The sequence below is a fragment of the Entelurus aequoreus genome, linkage group LG16 (assembly GCF_033978785.1).
Source record: "Entelurus aequoreus isolate RoL-2023_Sb linkage group LG16, RoL_Eaeq_v1.1, whole genome shotgun sequence".
NCBI classification, from domain to species: domain Eukaryota; kingdom Metazoa; phylum Chordata; class Actinopteri; order Syngnathiformes; family Syngnathidae; genus Entelurus; species Entelurus aequoreus.
In genome coordinates this window covers 26874646-26901838 of record NC_084746.1, presented here as the reverse complement: position 1 = coordinate 26901838, position 27193 = coordinate 26874646, and the positions used below count along the sequence as shown (strand labels likewise).

General features: G+C 39.0%; 1 protein-coding gene across 1 annotated transcript in view; it reads left to right on the top strand.

Annotated features, from left to right (window-relative positions):
* LOC133630777 (voltage-dependent R-type calcium channel subunit alpha-1E-like) overlaps positions 1-27193 on the top strand; it is a 139310-nt gene that overhangs the window by 30840 nt on the left and 81277 nt on the right. The window contains exon 5 of the mRNA XM_062022504.1: positions 23291-23394. Coding sequence (XP_061878488.1) covers positions 23291-23394 — 104 coding nt within the window. The remainder of the gene's footprint in view (positions 1-23290; positions 23395-27193) is intronic.

Here is a 27193-nt window from a genome sequence, read left to right as displayed (position 1 = left end):
GGGGATTGTTGGGACAGAGATGACTGTTTGGGAACGCAAAGCGTCGCATTTATTAACAATAATTCTTTCAATCATTCAATCAAACTTTCACATCTTTGACATGGCGAGCAGCATTCATGCAGAGTACAAATAATACAACGGTGCAAAGTAATACAAAGTGCTCGCCTGTACGTTATCAAAATAACCAGCCTACCGGTATATGAAAAGTCAGTCTTTAATCATTGTGTCATCGTCTTCCTCCTGTGTACTAAAACCACCGAAATCCTCTTCGTCAGTGTCGGAGAAGAACAGGCCGTATATAAGCCGCACCGTTGTATAAGCCGCAGGGACCAGAACGAGGGGAAAAAGTAGCGGCTTATAGTCCGGAAATTACGGTATATACTGCATATCTTCCTTAGGCCAGCTAGAAGGCCTTACTGACAACAACTTGTGATCTGATTGGCTATTGCAACTGTCTGTCAAATGTTTGTACCCGTTCACTTACAGTGCACGGATCCGCATTGTTGATTCTGAAGACCCCGGGCGGATTTGGTACAGCATGGCAACATAAGCTTGCTGAATTGTGATTGACGTGAAGAGAATATGAATACTTTGATATTTAGGGAAAGTAAATAAAAAATTACTTCTATCTTTAATTATGATCATGATTTCTGGTTATGTTAGGCCTACAAAGAAGGCCTTGCTGGCCCTGACGGCCCACCACTGTATACTGACCATGTGAGGTATTTATGCTGGAAAATAGCATGATCAATATCAACCATTTGCTGTTTTGGTTTTGGACATTTAAGATATTGGTACTTGATATTTGCAGTAATGATTATTATTGTATCATTATTTGGGCTATCAAATGATTATTTGTTTTAATCATACTAATTACATTTTAGAATGTGGATAAATCATGATTGATTATAGGTGATTACTCCCTTACATAATACAAATTTGCTTAAGAAAAGACCACACTTTTTGCACAAAAATCTTTAATTTTTTTTAATCAACCTTTATTTAACCAGGAAAAAAATCCCATTGAGATTGAAAACCTATTTTTCAAGGGAGTCCTGGCCAAGAGGTAACAAAGTTACACATAAAATTACATTCACATTACACAATCAATCAATCAATCAATGTTTATTTATATAGCCCTAAATCACAAAAGTCTCAAAGGGCTGCACAAGCCACAACGACATCCTCGGCACAGAGCCCACACAAGGGACGTCGATATGAATGACTATGAGAAACCTTGGAGGGGACCACATATGTGGGTAACCCCCCCTCTAAGTACAGTCCCTAGTGGAGCCACATAACAGTGAGAGTCCAGTCCATGGTGGGGCCAGCAGGAGACCATCTCGAGCGGAGACAGGTCAGTAGCGCAGAGACGTCCCCAACCGATACACAGGCGAGCGGTCCACCCCGGGTCCCAACTCTGGACAGCCAGCATCTCATCCATGGTCACCGGAACCGGAATAACCCGGCGAGGGGGCAAAGGAGAAAAGAAAACAGCAGATCAATTGGTCTAAAAAAGGGGGGTCTATTTAAAGGCTAGAGTATACAAATGAGTTTTAAGATGGGACTTAAATGCTTCTACTGAGGTAGCATCTCTAACTTTTACCGGGAGGGCATTCCATTGTACTGGAGCCCGAACAGAAAACGCTCTATAGCCCGCCGACTTTTTTTGGGCTCTGGGAATCACTAATAAGCCGGAGTTCTTTGAACGCAGATTTCTTGCCGGGACATATGGTACAATACAGTCAGCAAGATAGGCTGGAGCTAGACCGTGTAGTATTTTATACGTAAGTAGTAAAACCTTAAAGTCGCATCTTAAGTGCACAGGAAGCCAGTGCAGGTGAGCCAGTATAGGCGTAATATGATCAAATTTTCTTGTTCTTGTCAAAAGTCTAGCAGCTGCATTTTGTACCAACTGTAATCTTTTAATGCTAGACATAGGGAGACCCGAAAATAAAACGCTACAGTAATCGAGACGAGACGTAACGAACGCATGAATAATGATCTCAGCGTCGCGAGTGGACAAAATGGAACGAATTTTAGCAATATTACGGAGATGAAAGAAGGCCGTTTTAGTAACACTCTTAATGTGTGACTCTAATGAGAGAGTTGGGTCGAAACTAATATCCAGATTCTTTACCGAGTTGCCTTGTGTAATTGTTTGGTTCTCAAATGTTAAGGTGGTATTATTAAATAGATGTCGGTGTTGAGCAGGACCGATAATCAGCATTTCCGTTTTCTTAGCGTTGAGTTGCAAAAAGTTAGCGGACATCCATTGTTTAATTTCATTAAGACACGCCTCCAGCTGACTACAATCCGGCGTGTTGGTCAGCTTTAGGGGCATGTAGAGTTGGGTGTCATCAGCATAACAGTGAAAGCTAAGACCGTATTTGCGTATGACGTCACCTAGCGGCAGCATGTAAATACTAAAGAGTGCAGGGCCAAGAACCGAACCCTGGGGGACTCCGCACGTTACCTTGACATAGTCCAAGGTCACACTGTTATGGGAGATGCACTGCATCCTGTCAGTAAGATAAGAGTTAAACCATGACAAGGCTAAGTCTGACATACCAATACGTGTTTTGATACGCTCTAATAAAATATTATGATCGACGGTATCGAAAGCAGCGCTAAGATCAAGAAGCAGCAACATAGATGACGCATCAGAATCCATCGTTAGCAATAGATCATTTGTCATTTTTGCGAGGGCTGTCTCCGTAGAGTGATCTGCCCTGAAACCGTATTGAAAAGGTTCACAGAGATTGTTAGACGCTAAGTGTTCATTTAGCTGCTGTGCAACAATTTTTTCGAGGATTTTCGAGATAAACGGAAGGTGGGACACCGGCCGGTAGTTTACCATGAGGTCAGGATCAAGGTGAGGTCTTTTGAGTAGAGGATGAATAACCGCTTTTTTGAATGCTAGTGGAACAGTGCCAGAGGAAAGTGATACGTTTATAATATTTAGCACTGATGGACCTAATAATACAAAAAGCTCCTTGATAAGTTTCCCAGGAAATGGGTCAAGTAAACATGTTGTTTGTTTTGTCCCATTTACACATCTTAACAATTCCTCTAATGTTATTTCATCAAAGAGAGAGAAACTATTTTGGAGGGCGGTATCCGTCGTATATACAGTCGTATCTGTGTTAATAGAACCCAGTTGTAGCTGGGATGCATTGTCTTTAATCTCCTTTCTAATGACTTCAATTTTCTTATTAAAGAAATTCATAAAGTCATCTGCCGAGTGGGTGGAGCTACTGGGAGGAGTCCCTTGTTGGGTTAGCGATGCTACTGTACTGAACAAAAATGTAGGATAATTTTTGTTGAGGTGGATGAGATTTGAGTAATATTTAGCTTTAGCTAAGGTAAGCATGCGTTTATAAGTTATTAAACTATCACTCCATGCTTGATGGAAAACCTCAAGTTTAGTCACGCGCCATTTACGTTCCAGCTTTCTACATGATAATTTCTGGGCTTTAGTTTCTTCTGTAAGCCATTGGGTACGCCTTTTAAGGGCCCTTTTTAGCTTTAGCGGTGCTACACTATCAATGGTGTCGCGCAGGGCATCGTTAAAGTTGTTAGTGAGGTTATCAATAGAGCCGACATAATTTGGGAATGGTGCCATTACTGAAGGGAGTAGGCCAGCAAGAGTCGTCGTTGTGGCAGCATTAATGTTGCGGCTGCTATGGTAGTTATTATTATTATTAGTTTGTTGACAATGAGTCAGAACTTCGAATTTTATAAGGTAATGATCGGACATTACTTTAGTGTACGGGAGTATCGTAACTTTGGAGGTGGTGACACCCCTGACAAGCACTAGATCTATCGTATTACCGTTGCGATGCGTGGGTTCATTTATTATTTGTGTAAGACCACAGCTATCAATTATAGTCTGGAGCGCCACGCATGGAGGGTCAGATGAGGTATTCATATGGATATTAAAGTCCCCCATTATGATTATATTGTCGGCGTGCGTCACTAGATCAGCAACAAACTCTGAGAATTCACTGATAAAGTCCGAATAGGGCCCAGGGGGCGGTAGATAACAGCCAGGTGGAGAGGCAGCGGTGTGACAAACCTCATAGTGAGCACCTCAAACGAGTTATATTTATTATTTAGGTTAGGTGTAAGATTAAAGTTTTCATTGTATATTAGTGCGACTCCCCCTCCCCTTTTAGGAGGACGGGCAACATGTGCATTCGTATAGTTAGGAGGAGATGCCTCACCCGGCGCAAAAAAATCGTCTGGTTTGAGCCAGGTCTCGGCGAGACCAACGACGTCAAGTTTGTTGTCTCTAATGACCTCATTAACTAATAACGTTTTGGAAGATAATGATCTTATGTTTAAAAATCCCATATTATAGGTAGTGGGCTGTTTTGAGGATTGTTTGTTGAAATTATCCGAAGTAGCAATATTAATAATGTTGCGTTTATTATGCGTAGTGCACTTTAAATAGTTTCGAACATATCTAGGAATTGATACGACGGGAATTTTCAGATTGTTTGCTTGGTGCTGCGATAAACTGAACACATCTTAGTTAGCCACCTCAGTAGAATGCATGTCTACCTCTGACACGGTCACAACAGAAAAAACATTATGTGAGTTGTGTTTTATTCTAAGAGAATTGTTATGTGTGCAGGGATTATCCAGCCTGGCGCCGGCTAGTTCTAGTTTAAATGACTTCTTACCCGGACACTCCACGCTTCTTTGAGGATTAGCCTTTCGCTTTGTTGTTAGCCCCGCTCGGCATCCCCGCTTCTGCTTCCGCTCACACCGCTTACGTCTCCTCCATTGACGGTCCCCGCTAGTACTTGACTCCGCTGCTACAAAGGCCGCTCGATGTAGCCCGCAAAGTATTCCCATGCTAGCGAGGAGGTCCACCGTACATGCATCTTTCAGTCTATAAACGACCCGATCGATCCACATCCAGAATTGTCTGTCGGTCGTATGTGATCACAGAGTGTCCACGCTTTGAGCCAGCCATGAAATTGACAGAATTGACGGGTATTTTTGCCAAATCGCTCTACACTCCCAAGAGCGTCTGCAAGCCGCTGCCATCAGGGCGCCGCCATCTTGTCCAACCAATAAAATGACAGGATGGACATCAAGTAAAACAGTTGACTGAGGCTGCTTCAAATTCTCTCAGTTTAAATTTAAAAGCATTTAACGATAAAAATTCAGTCAGCTTCCAGTCTCTTAGTAACATGTTCCAAGCACAAGGAGGTGCCTAGACAAAACCCTTTTTCCTTAGCTAATTGCGAGCAAAAGGAACAGAGAGCAACAGCTGATTATTGGATCTTAGAGCATAAGAGTCCGCACTTCTTTGTGTAATCAATGCACAAATGTAATCGGGGAACAGTCCCAGAAGAGCCTTGTAAATAAAAGTGTACCAATGACACTGTCTCCTAGTGGACAGAGAAGGCCATCCCACCCGAGAGTACAAGTCACAGTGGTGTGTCAAATGTCATTTTTATTGTCAGAATGTCATTTTAACACTGTTGGCTGGCGTTAGACTCCTCTTGTTTCAGTATAGTGCACACGAGCAGTGATACGGTCGAATTGGTTCGCCAAGTTGGCAACACCCTTGGTCATGTTTTGGATGATTTCTTTCTTTAATTCAATGAATATCATCTACTGCTTCTTCTCAGCACTGTCCTTCATACTCATGCGCTTCCTTCCCATGCATGGAAAACAAAGTTATATTGCTCTCTAGCTTTAAGCTAATGCGAGTGAGTAAGACCAGATGTTTTGGTCGGATCATACAGGGTTCACTGTGACGCTACACCAACTCATTGGGGGGTATGCTTGTAACTCACATTGTTTGTTTGCAAATTAAAGCATAACAATTAGCCGAGAGACAGCTCTTATCTCAAAACAATCTTAAGTTGGGGCACTCTTAAGTGGAAGTACCACTGTATAAGATGTTATTCTATACAGTGCCACTATAGGAAGGCGCAACAGTAAGAAAACATATTATCTAATCATGCAACAAGATATTCCAAGCATTTTTTTGTTAGCAAAATAAATACTTGATTACCTGTTTGTCACCTTTGGAGTATGATTTTTGAGCATTTTAACCATCAGTAAAAATATATAATAGTCAAATGTTTAGGCCATTCTGTAATAATATCATGAGGCGATTTTATATTTAAATGCATATATATTCACTGTACCAATAATGCTATGTGGCGCTCAATGGAAAGCAGTTGATACTCCTGTATTAGACAAATGTTTTATCCCCACTGGACATTTGCAGTAACACAAGAGACATTTACAGTATCAATAATGGACATTAGGCTTAACAAGTAAGTATCTTAACTGAGCTTTTGCAGTATCATGCTGAACACTCATAGTATCAATACTAAACTTTTGTAATATCTGTGCCGAACATTCGCAATATCGCTGCAGGCCATTTGCACCATTATGCTGAACTTTTACAGTATCAGTACTGGACATGTTTGGTGACACGACTGAACATTAGCAGTATCACCTTTAGTATCACATTAATAATTTACAGTATCGATAGTGAGCGTTTGTGGCAACACTGTCGGACATTTGCCGTTTAATTAGTACGTACAGTATTATGGGGTGCCGAATGTAAAAATTCAGTCACACTTTTCTCAGATTTAACTCACTTTTCTCAGATTTAACTCACTTTTCTCAGATTTAGCTAATTTTCATCACATTTAAATTGACATTAAATGTTTGACTCTAAATATAATATCTAAATGTGAAATGTAAACCTAAAACTTAGACATAAATCTATATGTTAAATATGAATCTATACGTTAAATCTAAACATAAATCTTGAATCTAAACATCTATGTTAAATCTAAACCTAAAAGTTAAAATCTAAACCTAAATGTTAAATCTAAATTTAAAATGTTAAATCTAAACCTAAATGTTGAATCTAAATTAAAATGTGAACCCTAAATGTTAAATCTGAGCACTAAATGTTAAATGTGAATGCTAAATGTTAAATCTAAATCCAAATTTAAATGTTAAATATAAATGTTTAATCCAAACCCAAATGTTAAATATAAATCTTAAATCTAAAAGGGAGGGCTACATGTTAAATCTAAACCTAAATCTTGAATGTGAGCACTAAATCTCTCGCCTAGTGTAAAGATGAATATTTATAGGATGTCAATATTCCACCAATTCGACACCTCCCAGCCACAAAAGCCGCGCCCACATCTCTGCCTCTCAGTGCAGACACTCCTACACCTTTCTGACTGCAGAATAAGGAAAAATGACAGATGCTCGATGACAAATAATGCCAATAGAGTTGCATCTTTTTAAACATGTTTGCTCCAATTGTTTGAGTGTGCATGGTGTGTTGCATAAGGACAATTAACACTCAAACACCTGACGCTTCACTTCCGCCTTTGACAATGAATGGAATTGCTTCTTACACCGAGGCATGCAGTGTGCATGAATACACCTATTTCTATTTGTATGTGTCTTTCATCATTTCGCTGCGCTCTTAATTCCTGATTGTGTCACATATGAACATTACAAAGCTGTCACAATGCGATCACTGTCATATAAGTTTGGTGCAACAGCCAGCTGACACGCTCGCTTTGGATCGGTTCTAAAAAATATGTCTCAATTGTGAGCTAAATGTTAAAAATATGATCACAGTGAGTGTGAAGTCATCATTTGGTCAGATGTTTGGATCCGGCGCATGCCCATATTTGCCTTTTTAATATGGTCCTGCTCCTCTCAGCACCGCTGTCTGATGTGTCCGCTGTGTCTCGGCGCGTCGAGAAGCGTGATTTAAAAGGGAGTAAGATGAAGGAAAGATGATCCATCCATTTTCTACCGCTTGTCCCTTTTGGGGTCGCAGGGGGTGCTGGAGCCTATCTCAGCTGCATTCGGGCGGAAGGCGGGGTACACCCTGGACAAGTCGCCACCTCATCGCAGGGCCAACACAGATAGACAGACAACATTCACACTCACATTCACACTCTAGGGCCAATTTAGTGTTGCCAATCAACCTATCCCCAGGTGCATGTCTTTGGAGGTGGGAGGAAGCCGGAGTACCCGGAGAGAACCCACGCAGTCACGGGGAGAACATGCAAACTCCACACAGAAAGATCCCGAGCCCGGGATTGAACTCAGGACTACTCAGGCCTTTGTATTGTGAGGCACATGCACTAACCCCTGTTCCACCGTGCTGCCTGACTTTAATTCACACTCATTATAATCATGATTTTACCATTTAGCTCACAACTAAGACATATTATTTAGAACCGATCCAAAGCGAGCCTGTCAGCTGGCTGTTGCACCAAACTTATATGACAGTGACTGCGTTGTTTACAGCAATGTAATGTTTATATGTGACACAATCATGAAGTAACAATGCAGCTAAATGAAAGACACACACAAATAGAAATAGGTGTATTCATGCAGATGGTGTAAGCAATTCCATTCATTGTCGACGTGTTTGAGTGTCTAATTGTCTTTATGCAATGCTTGTCTACATTTATGGACTGTCAAAAATAAAACATATTAGATATATTGTCTATTCAGCAATATCATTTTATAATTTTGTAGCTGCTGCATGACTTAAGGGCAGACCTGGGTAATTATTTTGGCCACATTGAGACCAGGAAAAAAAACCTTAGGCAAAGCACATACAGGATAGAATAGAATAGAATATATGTTTATTACCATTTGCACAGGTACAGAACAGTACAGGTACATTGGAATTCTTGTGCGTTCTACAAAACTTCTACTTCTACAAAAACAAGAGTTTGAAAATAAAATGGCATTGTAAAAAAAGAACAAGGGGGTACAAAAAAAATAATACAAAGTAAACAAAATAGACACGTTGTCTTAAGACTTAGACTTCCTTTTTATTGTCATTCAAATTTGAACTTTACAGTACAGATCAGAACGGAATTTTGTTTCATTAGCTCATGGTTGTGCAGGATAAAAAAGCAATAAGGTGCATATATAAATAAATAAATAGGTTACTGTACAGATAAATATATTGCACTTTTTCATATGCATCCATGTTTCTGTATGTATGTTATATTGTCTTTTTTATTCCAGCGAGTTATCCATTTTGGGGGGAGTTGAGGGGATAATTATGATGCGTTCAAGAGTCTTACGGCCTGAGGGAAGAAGCTGTTACAGAACCTGGAGGTTCTGCTTCGGAGGCTGCGGAACCTCTTTCTAGAGTCCAGCAGTGAAAACAGTCCTTGGTGGGGGTGGGAGAAGTCTTTGCAGATTTTCTGAGCCCTGGTCAGTCAGCGGCTTTTTGCGATCTCCTGGATAGGAGGAAGAGGAGTCCTGATGATCTTTTCCGCTGTCCTCACCACTCTCTGCAGAGACTTCCAGTCTGAGGCACTGCAGTCTCCAGTTCAGACAGAGATGCTGTTGGTCAGCAGGCTCTCTATAGCAGTGGTCCCCAACCTTTTTGTACTTGTGGACCGGTCAATGCTTGAAAATTTGTCCCACGGACCGGGGGGTGGGAAGGGGTAGTAAAAAAACAAAAACATTTGTTTTATTTTATTTTTTATTTTTTTGTCATAAAGAAATACAATCATGTGTGCTTACGGACTATATCCTTGCAGACTGTATTGATATATAATGTATATATCGGTTTTTTTTATGTTGATTTAATTAAAAACAACAACAACAACAAAACAACTTTTTTTTTTTTTTTTAATTTCTTGTCTACGGACCGGTACCGTGCTGCGGCCCGGTGGTTGGGGACCACTGCTCTATAGAGCCTCTGTAGAATGTGGTGAGAATGGGGGGAGGGAGCTGTAAAAACTTAACAGTTAATACATTCAACTAAACTGTAAAGAAGTTATACAAAAAATTTAAAAATAAATAATAATGAATAATGGACAACCTGGGGTTATTGCGCACATTTTTCATATTGTATAATGACACTGTTTTTGTTTTTTTTAGGTTAATATTGCACACTTGTATCGCATTGTGAGGTGGTCGGCTGTCCATTTAGTCTATTAGGTGTGGGATGAAGTATTTCCTTCCCATCTTAATGTCCTGTGCTACAAGTCTCACGGCAGCAGGGAAAAGCTGTTGTGGTAGCGAGCCTTGTGAGTGGGAATACTCTGTGGCCTGTGATGTCACAGGATGTGACCAGGGTCCTTCCTTGAGCGGTTTGCTGTTTGTCCCTGAGGATGCTCTGTACCTACACATATCACGACACACAACTCGAGTCTTGCCACAAGGGGGGAGGGAATAGCCATGCTCCATTGTCCATCAGACCACAGGGGGTGAAGCGAAGAAGGCGTGGGATGTGGGGAGTGGGGTACGTGTGTGTGTGTGTAAGACTGAAGAGTCGCTTTGTTCCTCGACCTCGCTGCTGGCAGAGTGTTATTGTGATAACACAGCCAGTCAGTCCAACAAAAGTCAACAACCAACAGGTGTGTGTCCATGAAAGACAATAAAGGAATTTGTAGCGTCTTTGCTGAACTGTCCCCAGGGAAATCTTAAAGCAACGACGTTCCAGCCGAGGAAAACAATCCAGATTAGAATATTTGTGTTTGAGCGAGCCAAAAACAAATTTAAACATTTCACTCTGTCTGTTTCTGCTCCTCTAATGCACTATACTTTGCCTCGCAGAGCAGAGCAGATAGCTTCTCCAAGATGTTATCCAGTTTGCAATTTAGTCCAGAAACCCCAAAAGTCTGAGTCCCGACAGCTCTGCCCATCCTTCAATCATTTGTGGCGGCTTTAGGGTACCTTCAATGGCTGCCAGCATCTCCCAATTCTTTCAATACACCAGGAAAACATTTACTTCAACCAACAGATGTCTTGTTATCATGATTCCGAGTAGGTGGACGTCTTCAACGTCCTCGACTGAAAGAGTCACCGGGCACGCAGCACTCCCCTTCTCCCAGGAATCCATCGTGTGTCTCGCAACGAACGTTCGGTCAGAACAGGCAAATTCCCCAGAATGTGAGCTTCTCGTCAAGAAGATCATGTCAATTTCGTTGAGAGGCATGTTGATCAATTCCATTGTTTAGATTTTGTCGAGCAGTGCAAAAACAGACTCCAAGTAAGTTAGGACAAGACAAAAGAAGCACAAGCAGGAGAGGTTAGGGGAGGGGAAGGAAAAGCGTCCGCCTTGGTTGAGAGCCAGAGAAACTTACTGTATGGTTTTAGTACTGGACATTTGCATCATCACTATTGGTCACATTGGTTATGTAAAGTATCTGATCATTGGCAGTATCTCTAATGGATATTCCCACTCATTGGATCCTGGTTACAGACAGGCCAACATGCCCACTGTGTGTGTGTATATGAGTGTGTGTTATTTTGCTAATGTACTGTACATAAATGATATACAACAAACTACCATAGAAGTTTTTTTAATCAAACCTCAACAACGTGAGTGTGCAATTAGTTTTTCATTTTGCGGCTACCAGGCTGGGGTTAACGAAGCGAAAGATTAATTTCAGACACGCTTTGTATGGTTATATTGGTGCATTCATGCGTCTGTTGCTGCCCCCGTCAACTTGTATCCATTTGTGTAATAAAGTTCTGCAGGCGCTTACTCTCCAGCCAGGTTGACCCGACAGAAAGGTCAGCTTTGCATATGTCCGACGCGATGTTGAGACAAGCTGTGTGCTGAGTGAGCGTGCATCAAAAGCGGGAAATGTGCGTTTCCATGGCGCAGCAACCAGTCTTTGTAGTGGGTGATAGGTGGGTGGATAAGTGGATTGGCAGTTGTGTATAAAACCTGCTTGTGCTCGCCCCCAGGACCTTGCTTAATTCACTCTGGATGTTGCCAATGATTCGCAAAACCAAGAAACAGCGGGGTAGAAACAAACAAAAAACAATGAGAATCTTAATTTGTTCCACGTAAGAGCGGTTGGTTTGGTGAATTAATTACGCAGGAGTGAAGCAGTGAGGGGTACAGCGTGCTGCATTCAAGGACCTTCACATGTTTGTTTTTTTTCTCCACCTTTTATATTTGATCTTGCGCCCTCTTCCATAAAAATGTATTTTTTTATTTAACAGAGCCATGCTTTCAGTAAGTGCCATTATCCAACAATCAAGTTTGCAGCACTTCAGAAATGGCTCATTAGCCCAAATCAGCTCTACTGTGTGCAAACTAACGAGCTTCTTAGCTTCTCAGTTGCATGATAGGATGCCTGTTGTTTCTTTCTTTCTTTCTTTACAAACACACAAGGGGATTTCTGGGCAGTTTTTGAAATAGGACTAAAGTGAATCTATTTCCAGGTAGATGAGTTGAAGGACCGCTATGGAAAACAGTAGGCTTCGCTACACGGCTTGAAATATAGCCTGGAACTATGCCAACTATCCGACATGGAGCAGTAAGCTAGCGCTAGGGTTAAAGTACCTAAAGAATTGGTGGTACCATTCACATTTGAATTAATACTATACTAATTCCTAGTCTATGACAATTCGATACCGGTACCAATTTTCGTTACTTTTGTGTGTGTTCAAATGGGTTAATAAATGTTAATTGTCTGACAATTAAATGTCATTTTTTTAATCTAACATTTAACACTGATAATAATAACTGTGCTGTACATATGGTAGACCTCGTTTTCTTATACTTCTAAATCTCATTTGCAAGTATTATGTAGTAGACTTTACATGCAGTTGCAATTCCAAGACATTAAATTGCACGAGTATTTAGACTACGTTGTGTTGTCTTAGCCAGATTGTAGTCTTTGCATTCAAGTGCTTGTCTTTTGTAGAGCCCTACAAAGTGTTTATACTTTAAAAATTGTACTTTATACTTTAATTGTAAATTGTATCTTAGTTGTAGTTTCCCTTACCAAATCCAATGTAAGTTAGTATTGACCTGGCACATTTTGAAAAGTGGAGCTTGACTGTACTTTTTTTTAAATGGAAAATTGTAACACTACCCCGAGAGGGAGTCCGGCTGAGTCCACTGTGAGTGCTTGGCTGCTTGTTTCCCGGCTAAGGCTGCAACTGTACACACACATCAAAGGTTTCGAAATTTGGTACCGTTTGATTTTATGTGAATCGGTACCCAGGAATACTGACAGACTTTGGTCGGAACCCATTAAAGTATTAAATTTGGTACCCACCACCAGAAGTAGAGTTAGGGATCATTGTGTTTTTCTTCAACATATATGCTACCCTAGCATGATTTAGCTGTTTAAATGGGATGTAATGTTAGTACTGTGAGTCATATAGCTATGCTAATGTTGCTAACGTTCCTTGATGTGAACTTGCTGTATGTGATATATGTATGCGGACGACAACAATGTCCAAAACACACACAAACCTCCAAAGCACATGCAATACGGGGAAAACACAACGGAAGTACGATGAAACCGGACGTTAGCATGCTATTAGGAAGTAAGCCCCATAAATATGAATACGTAGATGCCACCTCTGATGATGTTTCCCATTGGAACAATGCGTCGATAGGGTTGCCATCTTGAGCAGGGGGAAGCCGCATCTATTTACTGCATTAGTCAACTGAGATAGAGGTATATCAGTGATTAAAATGTTGGTGCCAGTCAGATGCACATTGGTCTGATTGGTTCCACAAAACCCCTGCTGAAGAGGGCGGACGCGTTGACGTGCCTGACAAGTCTGAAGGCGGCATCCATGTACAGTATTCATATCTATAAGAAAAGCCCTACGAGTGGCGTCAGGTCTGAGAGGGATATACAAATAAATACCGTATTTTTCGGACTTTAAGGCGCACTTAAAATTCTTTCATATCCTCAAAACTCGACAGTGCACCTTATAACCCGGTGCGCCTAATGTACGGAATAATTCTGGTTGTGCTTATCAACCTCGAAGCAATTTTATTTGGTGCATGGTGTAATGATAAGTGTGACCAGTGTGACATAAGGGATACGTGTAGACTGCAATATGACGCCAGTAAACAACACCACAACTTTAAATGTTCCATTGAAAATAAAGAACATTACACACACACTCAAAAATCTATCAAAATGTTTTAGTATGACTTTGAAGCCGCACCGCTTGATGGATTGTCGGCCCATTACGGCTACTGTAGTCAGAGATACAAGTATTACTATGGTGCGTGTATAAGGACCGCAAAATGGCACCCATATTATCTGGCGTTTTGTTTCACAATATTATGCAAAACTAACTTTTCTTACCTTCTGGTACCTGCTGATGTGTATTTGAGATCTGCAAAAGTCCTGAAAGTTTGCGCACATCCGCCACTGTAGTCCGTGCCGATGCCGTAGTCGATAAGCTCCTTCTTTTACACTATCTTCTTGTTATGGAGCATTCATCCTCTGCTGTTGCCATTTCTAATATAAAGTAGCTTAAAGTGCTAACTTATATCTCGCTATGGAAGCGCTAAAAACTACCAGTGTAGTGGGTTTACATAATTCACCCACGGAACTCTAGTTATTAGAGAGTTCCGGTCGGACGGTTTTTCACGGGATACATTTTCGGTGTTGTTGCACTAGTGAGCCACGGATGATGAGATGCTGCTCCGTTATTGATTGAAGTAAAGTCTGAATGTCATTAAAACAGTTAGCTCCATCTTTTGACACTTCTTCCACTCCCGTCCTTGCACGCTACACCGCTACAACAAAGATGACGGGGAGAAGACGCTGTCGAAGGCGAGCCACGTAAATAAGACCGCCCACAAAATGGCGCATTCTGAAGCGACTGTCAGAAAGCGGCTTGAAGATGGTCTGTAAAACATAATCTATGCAACATTTTGACCAAAGAACCACCATTACATGTTATGTAGACCACAAGGAAGTGTTTTCCATTTAGAAAAAAATTATAATAATATGACTCCTTTAATGCACCTTATAATCTGGTGCGCCTAATATAAGAAACAAGATCTAAAATAGACCATTCATCGGCAGTTCACCTTATAATCCGGTGCACCCTATGGCCAGGAAAATACGGTATATTATAGAGCTACCGATTTAATTAGTTGTTTTCCCCCCGTATTGCATGTGTTTTGGATGTGTTTGCACCTGTCGACCACCGTATATATGGCATCTATTATGTTGGTCAAGTGCAGACTTAGAGTGTATTTGTAAAAACTGGATGAAGTGCACAACAGCCACAATTTCTGTCTTAGACATGCATGGACAAACACAGCTCATTTACATTAAAGCTACAGACACACAAGACTGCGTGTTCCCAGTGGGGCTTAATTTCCAGCATCAAGGTTTAATTTTCTAAAATACTCAATTGTGGCACCTCTGGGACTTATTTAAAATGGTCCAAAATATTACAATATAGTATTTTTAGGTTTGTGGTTGACAAGAATCACTCCAGCAAGTTATGCACAAAGTGGTCAACCCAAATATCCTGTGACCAGGGTGCTTCCTCTGGAAGTGAAAACGAGCGGCCTGGTTTTCTGCCACATATTTGACACATTTTCTCGAGCACATCTGCGTCTCTTTCTGTCTGCCTCCATTCCACATTGATTGTGGTGCCGCAGCACAAGTAAGTCAGACTTAAAAGAAAGCACACATGTGTCACGGAGGCCGCGTGGGAATCAAATTGAGGCCACTGGGCCAGCGCTGGCGGCATTCATTCCATTTCGTTTTAATGAATCGCTACAAGACAATCTGCTGGGAGACTGTGCTCAATTAAAAACCTTAATCTGAGCGATGAGCGCGTGGCTAAAAAGCAGGACCCGGACTACAGCAACATGTCGGATAATTGAATCCGGCGGGAACGCGCGCGTCCGACAGGTGGACATGATGCTTTGATTAGCGCTAAAATGTCTCCCCAATGACACGATTGTGTTGAGAAATCGTTTATTTAGATGGCCGCAGGTGTGAATTGTTATCATCAAACTTGTTGCCCTTGTATTGTTACATTAGCTAGCCAAAGTTAGCGCACCAACGAAGGGTAATTGGGACTGATTTATTTGCCGTGTGGCGGAAATAACCTCTTGTGTGTGTTAGATTATTCGCCAGATTCACAATTAGAAGTCAGCTGAAAGTCACTTTTGACAAGGATGTCCTTGAATTAACCTGAATTAACTTTTACAAACCGTTCATGATGGGCTAACATGGCTACAGCTAGCATTAGCATGTTGAGGAAGTACCAGTAGCAAACTAGCTTAGCGCCCCCCTCGGTTGTTAATGTTTGAATAACACATTGAAACATCTTGTAGCACTTTTAGCAATGTTCCCTCTAATTTTTCATGTGTGTGAGCAAACGCAAAAACTCCCTGTGGCTACACCAGCAGCACACCTGTCCCAAACCTGACTGAATAACAAGTTCAATCTCCATCCATCCATTCATTTTCTACTGTTTGTCCCTTTCGGGGGCACGGGGGGTGCTGGAGCCTATCTCAGCTGCATTCGGGCGGAAGGCGGGGTACACCCTGGACAAGTCCCCACCTCATCGCAGGGCCAACACAGATAGACAGACAACATTCTCTTATTATTATAATCAAATGACAGCAGTCATTTCCATGAGATGATTTACTAATATAAGTGTTTAGGCCCACTTACAATGACAATAACAACAAATATTGTTTTTCATGAACTGTGTACTTGTATTGTTTGTCTGGGTGGAGGTCCTGCTTTGGAAATAGTTTGTACCCCTTTCAGACATTGCATTTAGTTCCCAATTAAAACATTCACATGTTGCACAATGAGATGTAAGCAGGGGATCATGTGTACATTCCTGCAACTTCCTGTTTGTAAAAAATATATTTTTATTAGTATTTATTTAATATACTAACAGCATTTCATGATTAATATTTATAAATTAAGATTCCTAATAAATTACACTAGAATAAGCACACATTTGATTGGTAAATCATAGTGTAACGACCTGGAATTACACTTTATGTGTGGTGTTGGAGTTGTCCGACTTTTTGTGTGGCTGTAAACGCATCACTGGCTAAGTGCCATATGTGCATGTGTTGGCACAAGTGAAAAAGAGCGAGCGGCTGCTGTTGATATAACAAAGTTGCTTTTGGTTCGGTTTGTACTGCAGAAAATGACCAGTTTTCCTAGATATCATTTTATTTACCAATGTTTTGGTGATGTGTTTATGGCCGACAATAAATAGTTTTGCTCAGTAAAGTGATCGATGGAATTCATGTCCTCAAAGCGTCTCGACAGACGTTACAATATTTGAACAATGATGGCGAAAACTGTTTTCTCTGTCGTGTCCGTGTGTCGAAAATTGTTATACGCTTATTTTTTTATTTGATTTTGTGCGTGGCATACCGTAGATTCGCCGTGCGCAGAGGACGCTTGAGTAGTGCGCAATTGCACAGGCGCGCACCTTAGAGGGAACGTTGACTGTAAGAAAAAAATAATTTACACTGCACAATAACAATATTATCCCCCATTTTGTATCTTATTTAGATAGTAAATATAATTCAAGATATCGTATTCAAAAACTGGTTGGTTTTGCTAACATAGCAAATCCTTAAGTTGAGACAGTTATTGTTTCAAAATACATTGTCAGACTAGTGTTGTCCCGGTACCAATATTTTGGTACCGGTACCAAAATTATTTTGATACTTTTCGGTACTTTTCTAAATAAAGGGGACCACAAAAAATTGCATTATTGGCTTTATTTTTACAAAAAATCTTACAGTACATTAAACATATGTTTCTTATTGCAAGTTTGTCCTTAAATAAAATAGCGAACATACAAGACAACTTGTCTTTTATTAGTAAGTAAGCAAACAAATGCTCCTCATTTAGCTGCCAACATATGCAGTATGTTGTGTCATTTTCCACCGGTACTTTTCAGAGGCAATATACTACCGAATATGATTCATTAGTATCGCGGTACTATACTAATACCAGTATACCGTACAATCCTATGTCAAACACATGATTAAAATCATTCTTTGGTAAATTTTTTGCACCAATAATAGATATTTGTTTTGTTTCTAAGGCTTGCTGTGGTCTCACTTCCTTTTGAGCGTTCATTATTAACACACAAGCGTCCTATTCCAGGTCTTTTAGTGATAACATCCAAAAAGTTATGTTGTTTGAAAACATTATTCCAATCCAACAGCAGAGCATATTAATTAGTCAGTGTTCTTCGGCTGGGATTAAAGCCATTAATGTGTTGATGTTTTGGGCATTAGCATACGAGGAGCCGCACTCAAATGGCGAGCAACGTGATGCCGCCGATGACTGCTGTAGTGTTTTTCTGGCCGCGTTAGGGAGTGTAGGTGGAGGTGTGTGGGCGAGGCTGCATGTAATGAATTCAGCCTCTCCACACAGCCGGTTTGTAACAGTGCTTCATGCACAGTCAACATCAGCCTCCTTGTCCCAACCACTGAGAGCGCTGCTGTGTTATTATGTTTAATGTACACTCAGATTCACTGCAGAGCTGCTTTAAATTGCTGTGGTTTAAGTGGAACATTCAAGGCGCATCGTATTTGACCTTGTATCGATTACATTAAACACTAAAACATATAATTACCCAAATTGCGATTTCCAACCCTCCTTTTACTTTACACGAGTAGAATTGTATGTAACAACAACAGGGACTGGTCCAACCCCCGCATCCATTCTGCCCGGAGCTCAATTCAGGGTTCTCCGAATGTGAGTCGAGCGCGCTAGTCATTGAGCTATAAGTTCGAGCTGAGCAAGCGCATTAGGTGTCTGGGAGAAAGTTTTTTGAACGTACACATGGTACAGCCGCACTGGCTGGCCTCTGTTACACATGGCTGGGCCAATACGTAATTCACTCCATGAACAAGCCTGTAGGCTGGATGTTGGATATTGGGGAGGGTTTTGTCATTGTTTATTTTAACATTGCTTTTATTTGTTTTATTGCTGTTGTGTTCGTTGTTGTTTTTATGAAATATGCATCTGAAATAAATTGAAATATATATATATATATATGTGTATATATATATATATATATATATATATATATATATATATATATATATATATATATATATATATATATATATATATATATATATATATATATATATATATATATATATATATATATATATATATATATATATATATATATATATATATATATATATATATATATATATATATATATATACACTACCGTTCAAAAGTTTGGGGTCACCCAAAAAATTTTGTGGAATAGCCTTCATTTCTAAGAACAAGAATAGACTGTCCAGTTTCAGATGAAAGTTCTCTTTTTCTGGCCATTTTGAGCGTTTAATTGACCCCACAAATGTGATGCTCCAGAAACTCAATCTGGTCAAAGGAAGGTCAGTTTTGTAGCTTCTGTAACGAGCTAAACTGTTTTCAGATGTGTGAACATGATTGCACAAGGGTTTTCTAATCATCAATTAGCCTTCTGAGCCAATGAGCAAACACATTGTACCATTAGAACACTGGAGTGATAGTTGCTGGAAATGGGCCTCTATACACCTATGTAGATATTGCACCAAAAACCAGACATTTGCAGCTAGAATAGTCATTTACCACATTAGCAATGTATAGAGTGTATTTCTTTAAAGTTAAGACTAGTTTAAAGTTATCTTCATTGAAAAGTACAGTGCTTTTCCTTCAAAAATAAGAACATTTCAATGTGACCCCAAACTTTTGAACGGTAGTGTATATATATATATATATATATATATATATATATATATATATATATATATATATATATATATATATATATATATATATATATATATATATATATATATATATATATATATATATATATATATATATATATATATATATATATATATATATATATTTATTTATTTTTTTTTATTTTTTTTCATGACTACCGTAATTCCCGGACTATAAGCCGCACCTGACTATAAGCCGCACCAGCTAAATTTAGGGGAAAATACAGATTGCTCCATATATAAGCCGCACCCGACTATAAGCCGCAGTGTTTTGATGTGTAATTACCGTAGTATACAGGGGTTCCTGCTACCACGGAGGGGATTGTCGGGACAGAGATGACTGTTTGGGAACGCAAAGCGTCCCATTTATTAACAATAAATCTTTCAATCATTCAATCAAACTTTCACATCTTTGACATGGCGAACAGTATTCGTGCAGGGTACAAATAATACAACGGTGCAAAGTAATACAAAGTGCTCGCCTGTACGTTATCAAAATAACCAGCCTACCGGTATATGAAAAGTCAGTCTTTAATCATTGTGTCATCGTCTTCCTCCTGCGTACTAAAACCACCGAAATCCTCTTCGTCGGTGTCGGAGAAGAACAGGCCGTAAATAAGCCGCACCGTTGTATAAGCCGCAGGGACCAGAACGAGGGGAAAAAGTAGCGGCTTATAGTCCGGAAATTACGGTATTTACATTCAAACTTTGTATTTATTTTCAAAATAGCCACCATTTGCTCTGATTACTGCTTTGCACACTCTTGGCATTCTCTCGATGAGCTTCAAGCACACCTGTGCAGTGAAAACCATTTCAGGTGGCTACCTCTTGAAGCTCATCGAGAGAATGCCAAGAGTGTGCAAAGCAGTAATCAGAGCAAATGGTGGCTATTTTGAAAATAAATACAAAGTTTGAATGTAAATAGTCATGAAAATAAAGAAAACGCATTGAATGAGAAGGTGTATTCAAACTTTTGGCCTGTACTTTATGTATATGTATATATACACACACATGTAAACACATTTACATGTGTGTATGTATGTATATATACATATATGTATATATATATATATATATATATATATATATATATATATATATATATATATACATATATATATATATATATATATATATATATATATATATATATATATATATATATATATATATATATATATATATATACTGTATATATATATATATACTGTATATATATATATATATCTATATTTATATATATATATATATATACCTGTATATATATATATATATATATATATATATATATATATATATATATATATATATATATATATATATATATATATATATATACCTGTGTATGTATATATATATACTGTGTATATATATATATATATATATATATATATATATATATATATATACCTGTGTATGTATATATATATACTGTGTATATATATATATATATATATATATATATATATATATATATATATATATATATATATATATATATATATATATATATATATATATATATATATATATATATATATATATATATATATATATATATATATATATATATATATATATATATATATATTAAATTGCCAATTGAGGATGAGGTATTGTAAAGTTATCGGATCGCTGCTTGTGAATGGAGATGTATATCGTATCAGGTATAGAGACCTGACATGCCCATCTCTACACTGTATTTTGCCAAAAGGCATCCAAGAAGACAGAATCAAATTCTTAGTTAACTGGAAAACGTTGACCCAAATGTACTTTGGATAAAAACAACTTAAATAAATTCAAAAATTCAAAAGTGCATTGGCATGAAACAAAATGAGACTAACAACATAACCCTGTGGAACTCCATAGCGTAATATTGAATAGAGCTAAATATACATTACATTTGGTACCTAACAGAGTAGTTCCTAAATTAAACCAAACAAACAAAGTAAGAATTTGTTTTAGAATGGAAGCATTGCATATGTTCTTGAAATATTACTTTAGCATCTTACTTCCTGCGTTTTATGGCTACCGTTTGGAGCGAAGGCTGTTTCCACAGACTCCTACTCCACATGCTCCTTCCCCCCTTGTCTCTCGCTGTGTCATTTCTTAGTCCGACACACACACACACACACACACACACACACACACACACACACACACACACACACACACACACACACACACACACACACACACACACACACACACACACACACACACACACACACACACACACACACACACACACACACACACTGACACACTCACACACACTCACAAGGTTGTGGATGACAGAGTAGGGAGGGAGATAGAAGGCACATGGCAGAGACTCAGGAGTGGGCCCACGCAGAATCTTTCCTGAAAGCAGTGGGAGGGAGAGCGAGCGACTGCATGTGTGTGAGTGTGTGTGTGCGTGCATGTGTATGTGTGCGTGTGTGTGTGTGCACTTATGTGTGTGAAAGAGTTAAGCAGGTGCATTGATACTTGTCGGTCATTTTAAACATGACGTTGCACGTAAGCAGATGTAGACAATCATTTTAGGATTGAATAAATGTGTGTGTGTGTGTGTGTGTGTGTGTGTGTGTGTGTGTGTGTGTGTGTGTGTGTGTGTGTGTGTGTGTGTGTGTGTGTGTGTGTGTGTGTGTGTGTGTGTGTGTTCTTGCATTTCTACCCTTCTTGAGACATCAACGAGGAAAAGTACCTTCCATATGAAGACCTGTGAACAAGTTAGGACATAAATCATGGTCCCAATACGGAAAACCATTGCATCTAATAGAGAATGTCTCATTTGCACCCCTGGTGGTGAAATCCATCAAAATTAGGGTTGTCCCAAGAAGGAGGGATTTTTCAAATTGACTGTGTGTCGGTTTTAAAAGTGCTCCCCATCTGGTCAACATATGAAATAGAAGTGTGTGTAAAAATTTGAAGTGCTCTCCCTCTGGCCAACATATGTAATAACAAGTGTGTGTAAGAAATTGAAATGCGCCCCCTTTGGCCAAAATTAATGCAAAAAATAAATATGTATATAGAGACATACTGTTATAACGTAAAGTAAATAATGAAGATTAAAAACCAATTACAAACAAAAAAATTTAAAAAATTAAAAAATAACTAAAAGCTTACATTTTTTATATTTGCATAGTATGTATATGTTATTAATGTTGTAAATACAAATCTTTATATATCTAGAAAGGGTGGTCCTAAAGAGGTAGGCATTTTTCGGAGGTCTCAAGAAGGTAAGAAATACAAGAATGTGTGTGTGTGTGTGTGTGTGTGTGTGTGTGTGTGTGTGTGTGTGTGTGTGTGTGTGTTTGTGTGTAGGTGGAAGGACATCAGTGTGTGTGTGTGTGTGTGTGTGTGTGTGTGTGTGTGGGCAGATGTGAGTATTGCGATGCCTGCCAGATGTACAGTACAGTGGATGTATGTTCCAAAATGCAAATTGTGCACCATTCATCCTTCTCCACACTTGCCTCATGCATCACATCCAATGCACATATTGTTTGAAGGAGCGTTATTATGATTATGATCAAGCAACACTGGAGTAATACCTCCTTGTTATTAGGCTTTTTTTTTGCATTAAAACGTGTCAGACAGAAGCTATTCAATGAAATAATGAATTAAATAAAGAAACTACCACTGCTTCTTTTTCCACTATGTTGAATATTTTCCCACTGAAATGATGATGCAAAGTATTAAGTCTGCTGTCCTGTTCATTAGGATCCTGGCGACAGCAGGGGCCCACATGAACATCCCTGTGGACCTTCGCACCCTGAGGGCTGTGCGAGTCTTGAGGCCCCTCAAACTTGTCTCCGGCATCCCCAGTGGGTCTTGTTTCTTTTTTACTATGATGTAAAACTGTCAAACTATTATTACAATTTTTTAAAATTATATTACATTTTGGCATTTGGATTAATCATGATTAATCACAGGTGATTGCTCGCTTGCATAATTAAAATTTGCTTAAGAAAGGACCCCAATGTTTGTACACACATGCGATTTTAATGTCAAAAACGTCCATAAACGTTTTTTTAACGTTTTACTTGAATGCATGTAATTTATTTGCACAAAACTTAGTAATAGTTGTAACTAAAGTTTTTTCAAGCTGTATTTTAGAGTGAAATTTGCCAGTGAGCACACCAGTCTCAAATGAGTATCCTCACTCATTTTTGTACTGACATATACAGTACATTAATCGGATCAGTGATTGCATAGCGGTTAAGGCAAAAGAGCTTGTACTGGCTGCTTCTTCATCGCAGTTATCCCCCCGACGACTTGACAGTCATGGGAAAGAGTGAGTGAGTGGCAGCAGACTTTCCCGGGCAAAATGCACAGCAAAATAAATGGGCGAAAACTGAAGTCACCGTTTGTGACCAAACTGTAAGAAACGGTCTAAAAGAAATGGGATTTAAATACAGAAAAGCTAAACAAAAGTTTAGCTTTATAAAAAAAACAAGGTTCCAACGGGCTAATGAAAAGCAATCGTGGACTATCTAAGACTGAATGAAAGTCATATTCAGTGATGATTAACAGATCTGCGTTGGGCAAGGCGATGTGTAACTGTTTTACTTATGTTTCCCTTTTCCCTCGGTGTGGTATCTTAGTTCCTGCCCTGTGCCTTTATTTTATAGTTCTCCTTTCCACTTGCTGTACACAGGTTTCCACAACTGCTACCTTAATGTCAACCGGGACCTGTTCCATGTGTTGTTCCCTGTCGGTATTGTATTTTTGCACTTCCTAGTTATACCACTCCCATGTGAGTGCGCTTTCTTTTGTCTATAGCAGGGGTGTCCAAAGTGGGGGCTCGGGGGCCATTTGCGGCCCGCAGCTAATTGTTTACCGGCCCGCCACACATTCTGGAAATACTATTGTAAAAATAAAAAAGAACATTAAAAAAAGTGGAATGAGGTGAAATCTAACGAGAAAAAGTTGCAATGTTGACACAAAAGCTGCCATGCAGGCTGTTTTTTTTCTTTTGTCTTTCTTCATTTTTCTTTTTTTGCCATTGCTCAAAAAAAAAGACAAAAAATCCATGTTATAATGAATTATTTTCAGGGCTCCAATTACTTCAAATATTTCCCTTTAAAATGTTTTATGTGGTAAATATTGCATATATTGTGTAGTAGCCATATAAAAACATCAAAGTTTTCTTTGACAAAAGCGCATAAAACAAACAAAGTAATAGTTCCAGCATAAAATCGACAGATGTATCTGAAGATCTCGTAACTTAAGTGTTGAAAGTAAAAGAAAAACCTAATAAAAATGTATCACTTTATGAGTGGGGCACCTTTTGGATCCCAAATATATTTAGTGACTTTTTATTTATATTTTCACTGTGATTACTCAAAAATATGAAATAATTAAAACCAATGGTGTCCTGCATTACTGATCTTTTAGGGCTCTAATTACTAAATACTGCATATTTCAGTTTTACTATAAAAAAAACGAAGTTGTTTTTGACAGAAAAGCCATAAAACATTTTTTTTTAATTTGTATTACTTTATATCAACTTGAAGTTGATATAGAGATTTACTGTAAGCGTTAAATAATTAAAAAAAAATAATAATCTGACTTATTTTTAACATTTTAATGACTGAGACCCTTTATGGTCCCCGGGACCCCTAAAGGTAAAATAAATAAAAAATGCATACCGTATTCCCTTGAATAGACGCAGGGGCGCTGATTAATTTAAAACCTCCTGTCACTCCGGCGCTTACCAGAAGCCTGCGAGATGGCCATGCATGCGCTAATTATTTTAAAACCTCTTCTCACTCCGGCGCTTACCTTATCATGAAAAGCACATTTAATCAAAAAAACTTTATTATGGTCTTGCCTTTAGGTATAAATGAGTCCATGCCAGCTCCTTTTGAAGAACAGCATCGATATAGAAGTCATCCTTCAGTTTTAAAAGTCTCTCTGTCTCGATGGAGATCTTCCTTTTAAGTATTACCTCCTGCTTCGATTGAAAGCCCAGTTTAGAAAACTGTTTTATTTTAGATATGTAATCCTCCATGGTAAAACAATGGCTGCGCACTCTTGCTGGTGTTGTCTTCTTCTGCAGCACAGGTATTCTGCAGTACCAGCAGTCGCAAGAAGGATTACTAGCGCCCTCTACCACCAGGAGGCGGGAGTCATTTAATGACTCATATTTGACCCGGCGGAAGTGCCAAGCATGCGCTAATTATTTTGCGAAACGAGTTTGACCCGGCTGTAATTCTAGGCATGCGAATACCATATTCCCGGCACCAATTCAAGGAAATACGGTATATTTTGTTATGGTTTGAAAATGAAAAATATCAAAATGGCCCCCACATGCTTTAATTAGTGGAAAAAGTTTGGACACCCCTGGTCTATAGTAAATCATATTTTGTTACTCACCGTCACACCGTCGCTAGCACAGCCACTCCAAACCGTGAAAGTGATAATGCTGTAACTTTTTGTTTGGATTTATGAAGACGACTGCCTGGAGAAAACATGCAAATGTCCACATTTATTAATGATATGGGGCTGCATGTCAGGTAATGGCAGTGGAGAAACGGTTGCCATTACATCTTCAATAAATGCACAAATTCACATTGACTTTTACGGACACTTTTCAAATTCCATCAATCGAAAGGATGTTTGGGGGATGACATCATGTTTCAAGATGATAATGCATTTTGCCATAGAGCAAAAACTGTAAAGGCGTTCCTAGAAGAAAGATACATATGGTCCATGTCATGGCCTGCAAATAGATCGGATCTCAATCCAATTGAAAATGTGTGGTGGAAATTGAAGAAAATGGTCGATGACAAGACTACAACCTGCAAAACTGATCTGACAAAAGCAATCAAAGAAAGTTGGAGCAAGATTAATGACGAGTTCTGTTTGTCACTCGTTAAGTCCAAGTCTCAGAGACTGCAAGCTGTTATAAAAGCCAGAGGTGGTGCAACAAAGTACTAGTGATGTGTTGTATTGTTTTTTTTGTTGGTTCCATAATTTATTTCCTCAGAACGGAGTGATTCTATAACTTTTTCACTCTGATTGATGTAAAAATGCACCAGTACATACACCGGTGTAAGCAGCACTGGGTGCGAGATGTATGAAGTGTCTTTCTCATGGACACAACAGCCATGACGAGAATGGCCGAAGCTGAATTCGACCCAGCAACCCTCATGTAGCTGGATGGTCAAGCTACCATCTGAGCCATGCTGTCCCAGCTGAAAACACAACATTATAACAATATCAATAAGTATGAAAAAAATATATTTCATATAACTTACACATACAAAGTCTCCAAAGCAGAAGCGTATTAGAAAGTATCCAATAACAAACATGTCCGCATCATTCAACTTACTGTGTTGTGAGCTTATCTTAATGAATTATTGTGGCCTTTAAGTGTCGCCAAAAAACCATACACCACTCCACTTCAATATAAAGATATTACAGGTCCATTCCAAACCGTTTAATAATAAATAGGTTAGTGTTTTCATACCTACCATTGGTCTCTGTTTGAGTCATTTCACTTGACCAAGCCTTTTCTTAGATTGTAAGAAAACAATACGTATGATTTGCGTTGAAATTAAAATGGATCAATATCTCCGATATTGGTATCGTATTGGAAGTAAAAAAAGTACAGTCAGA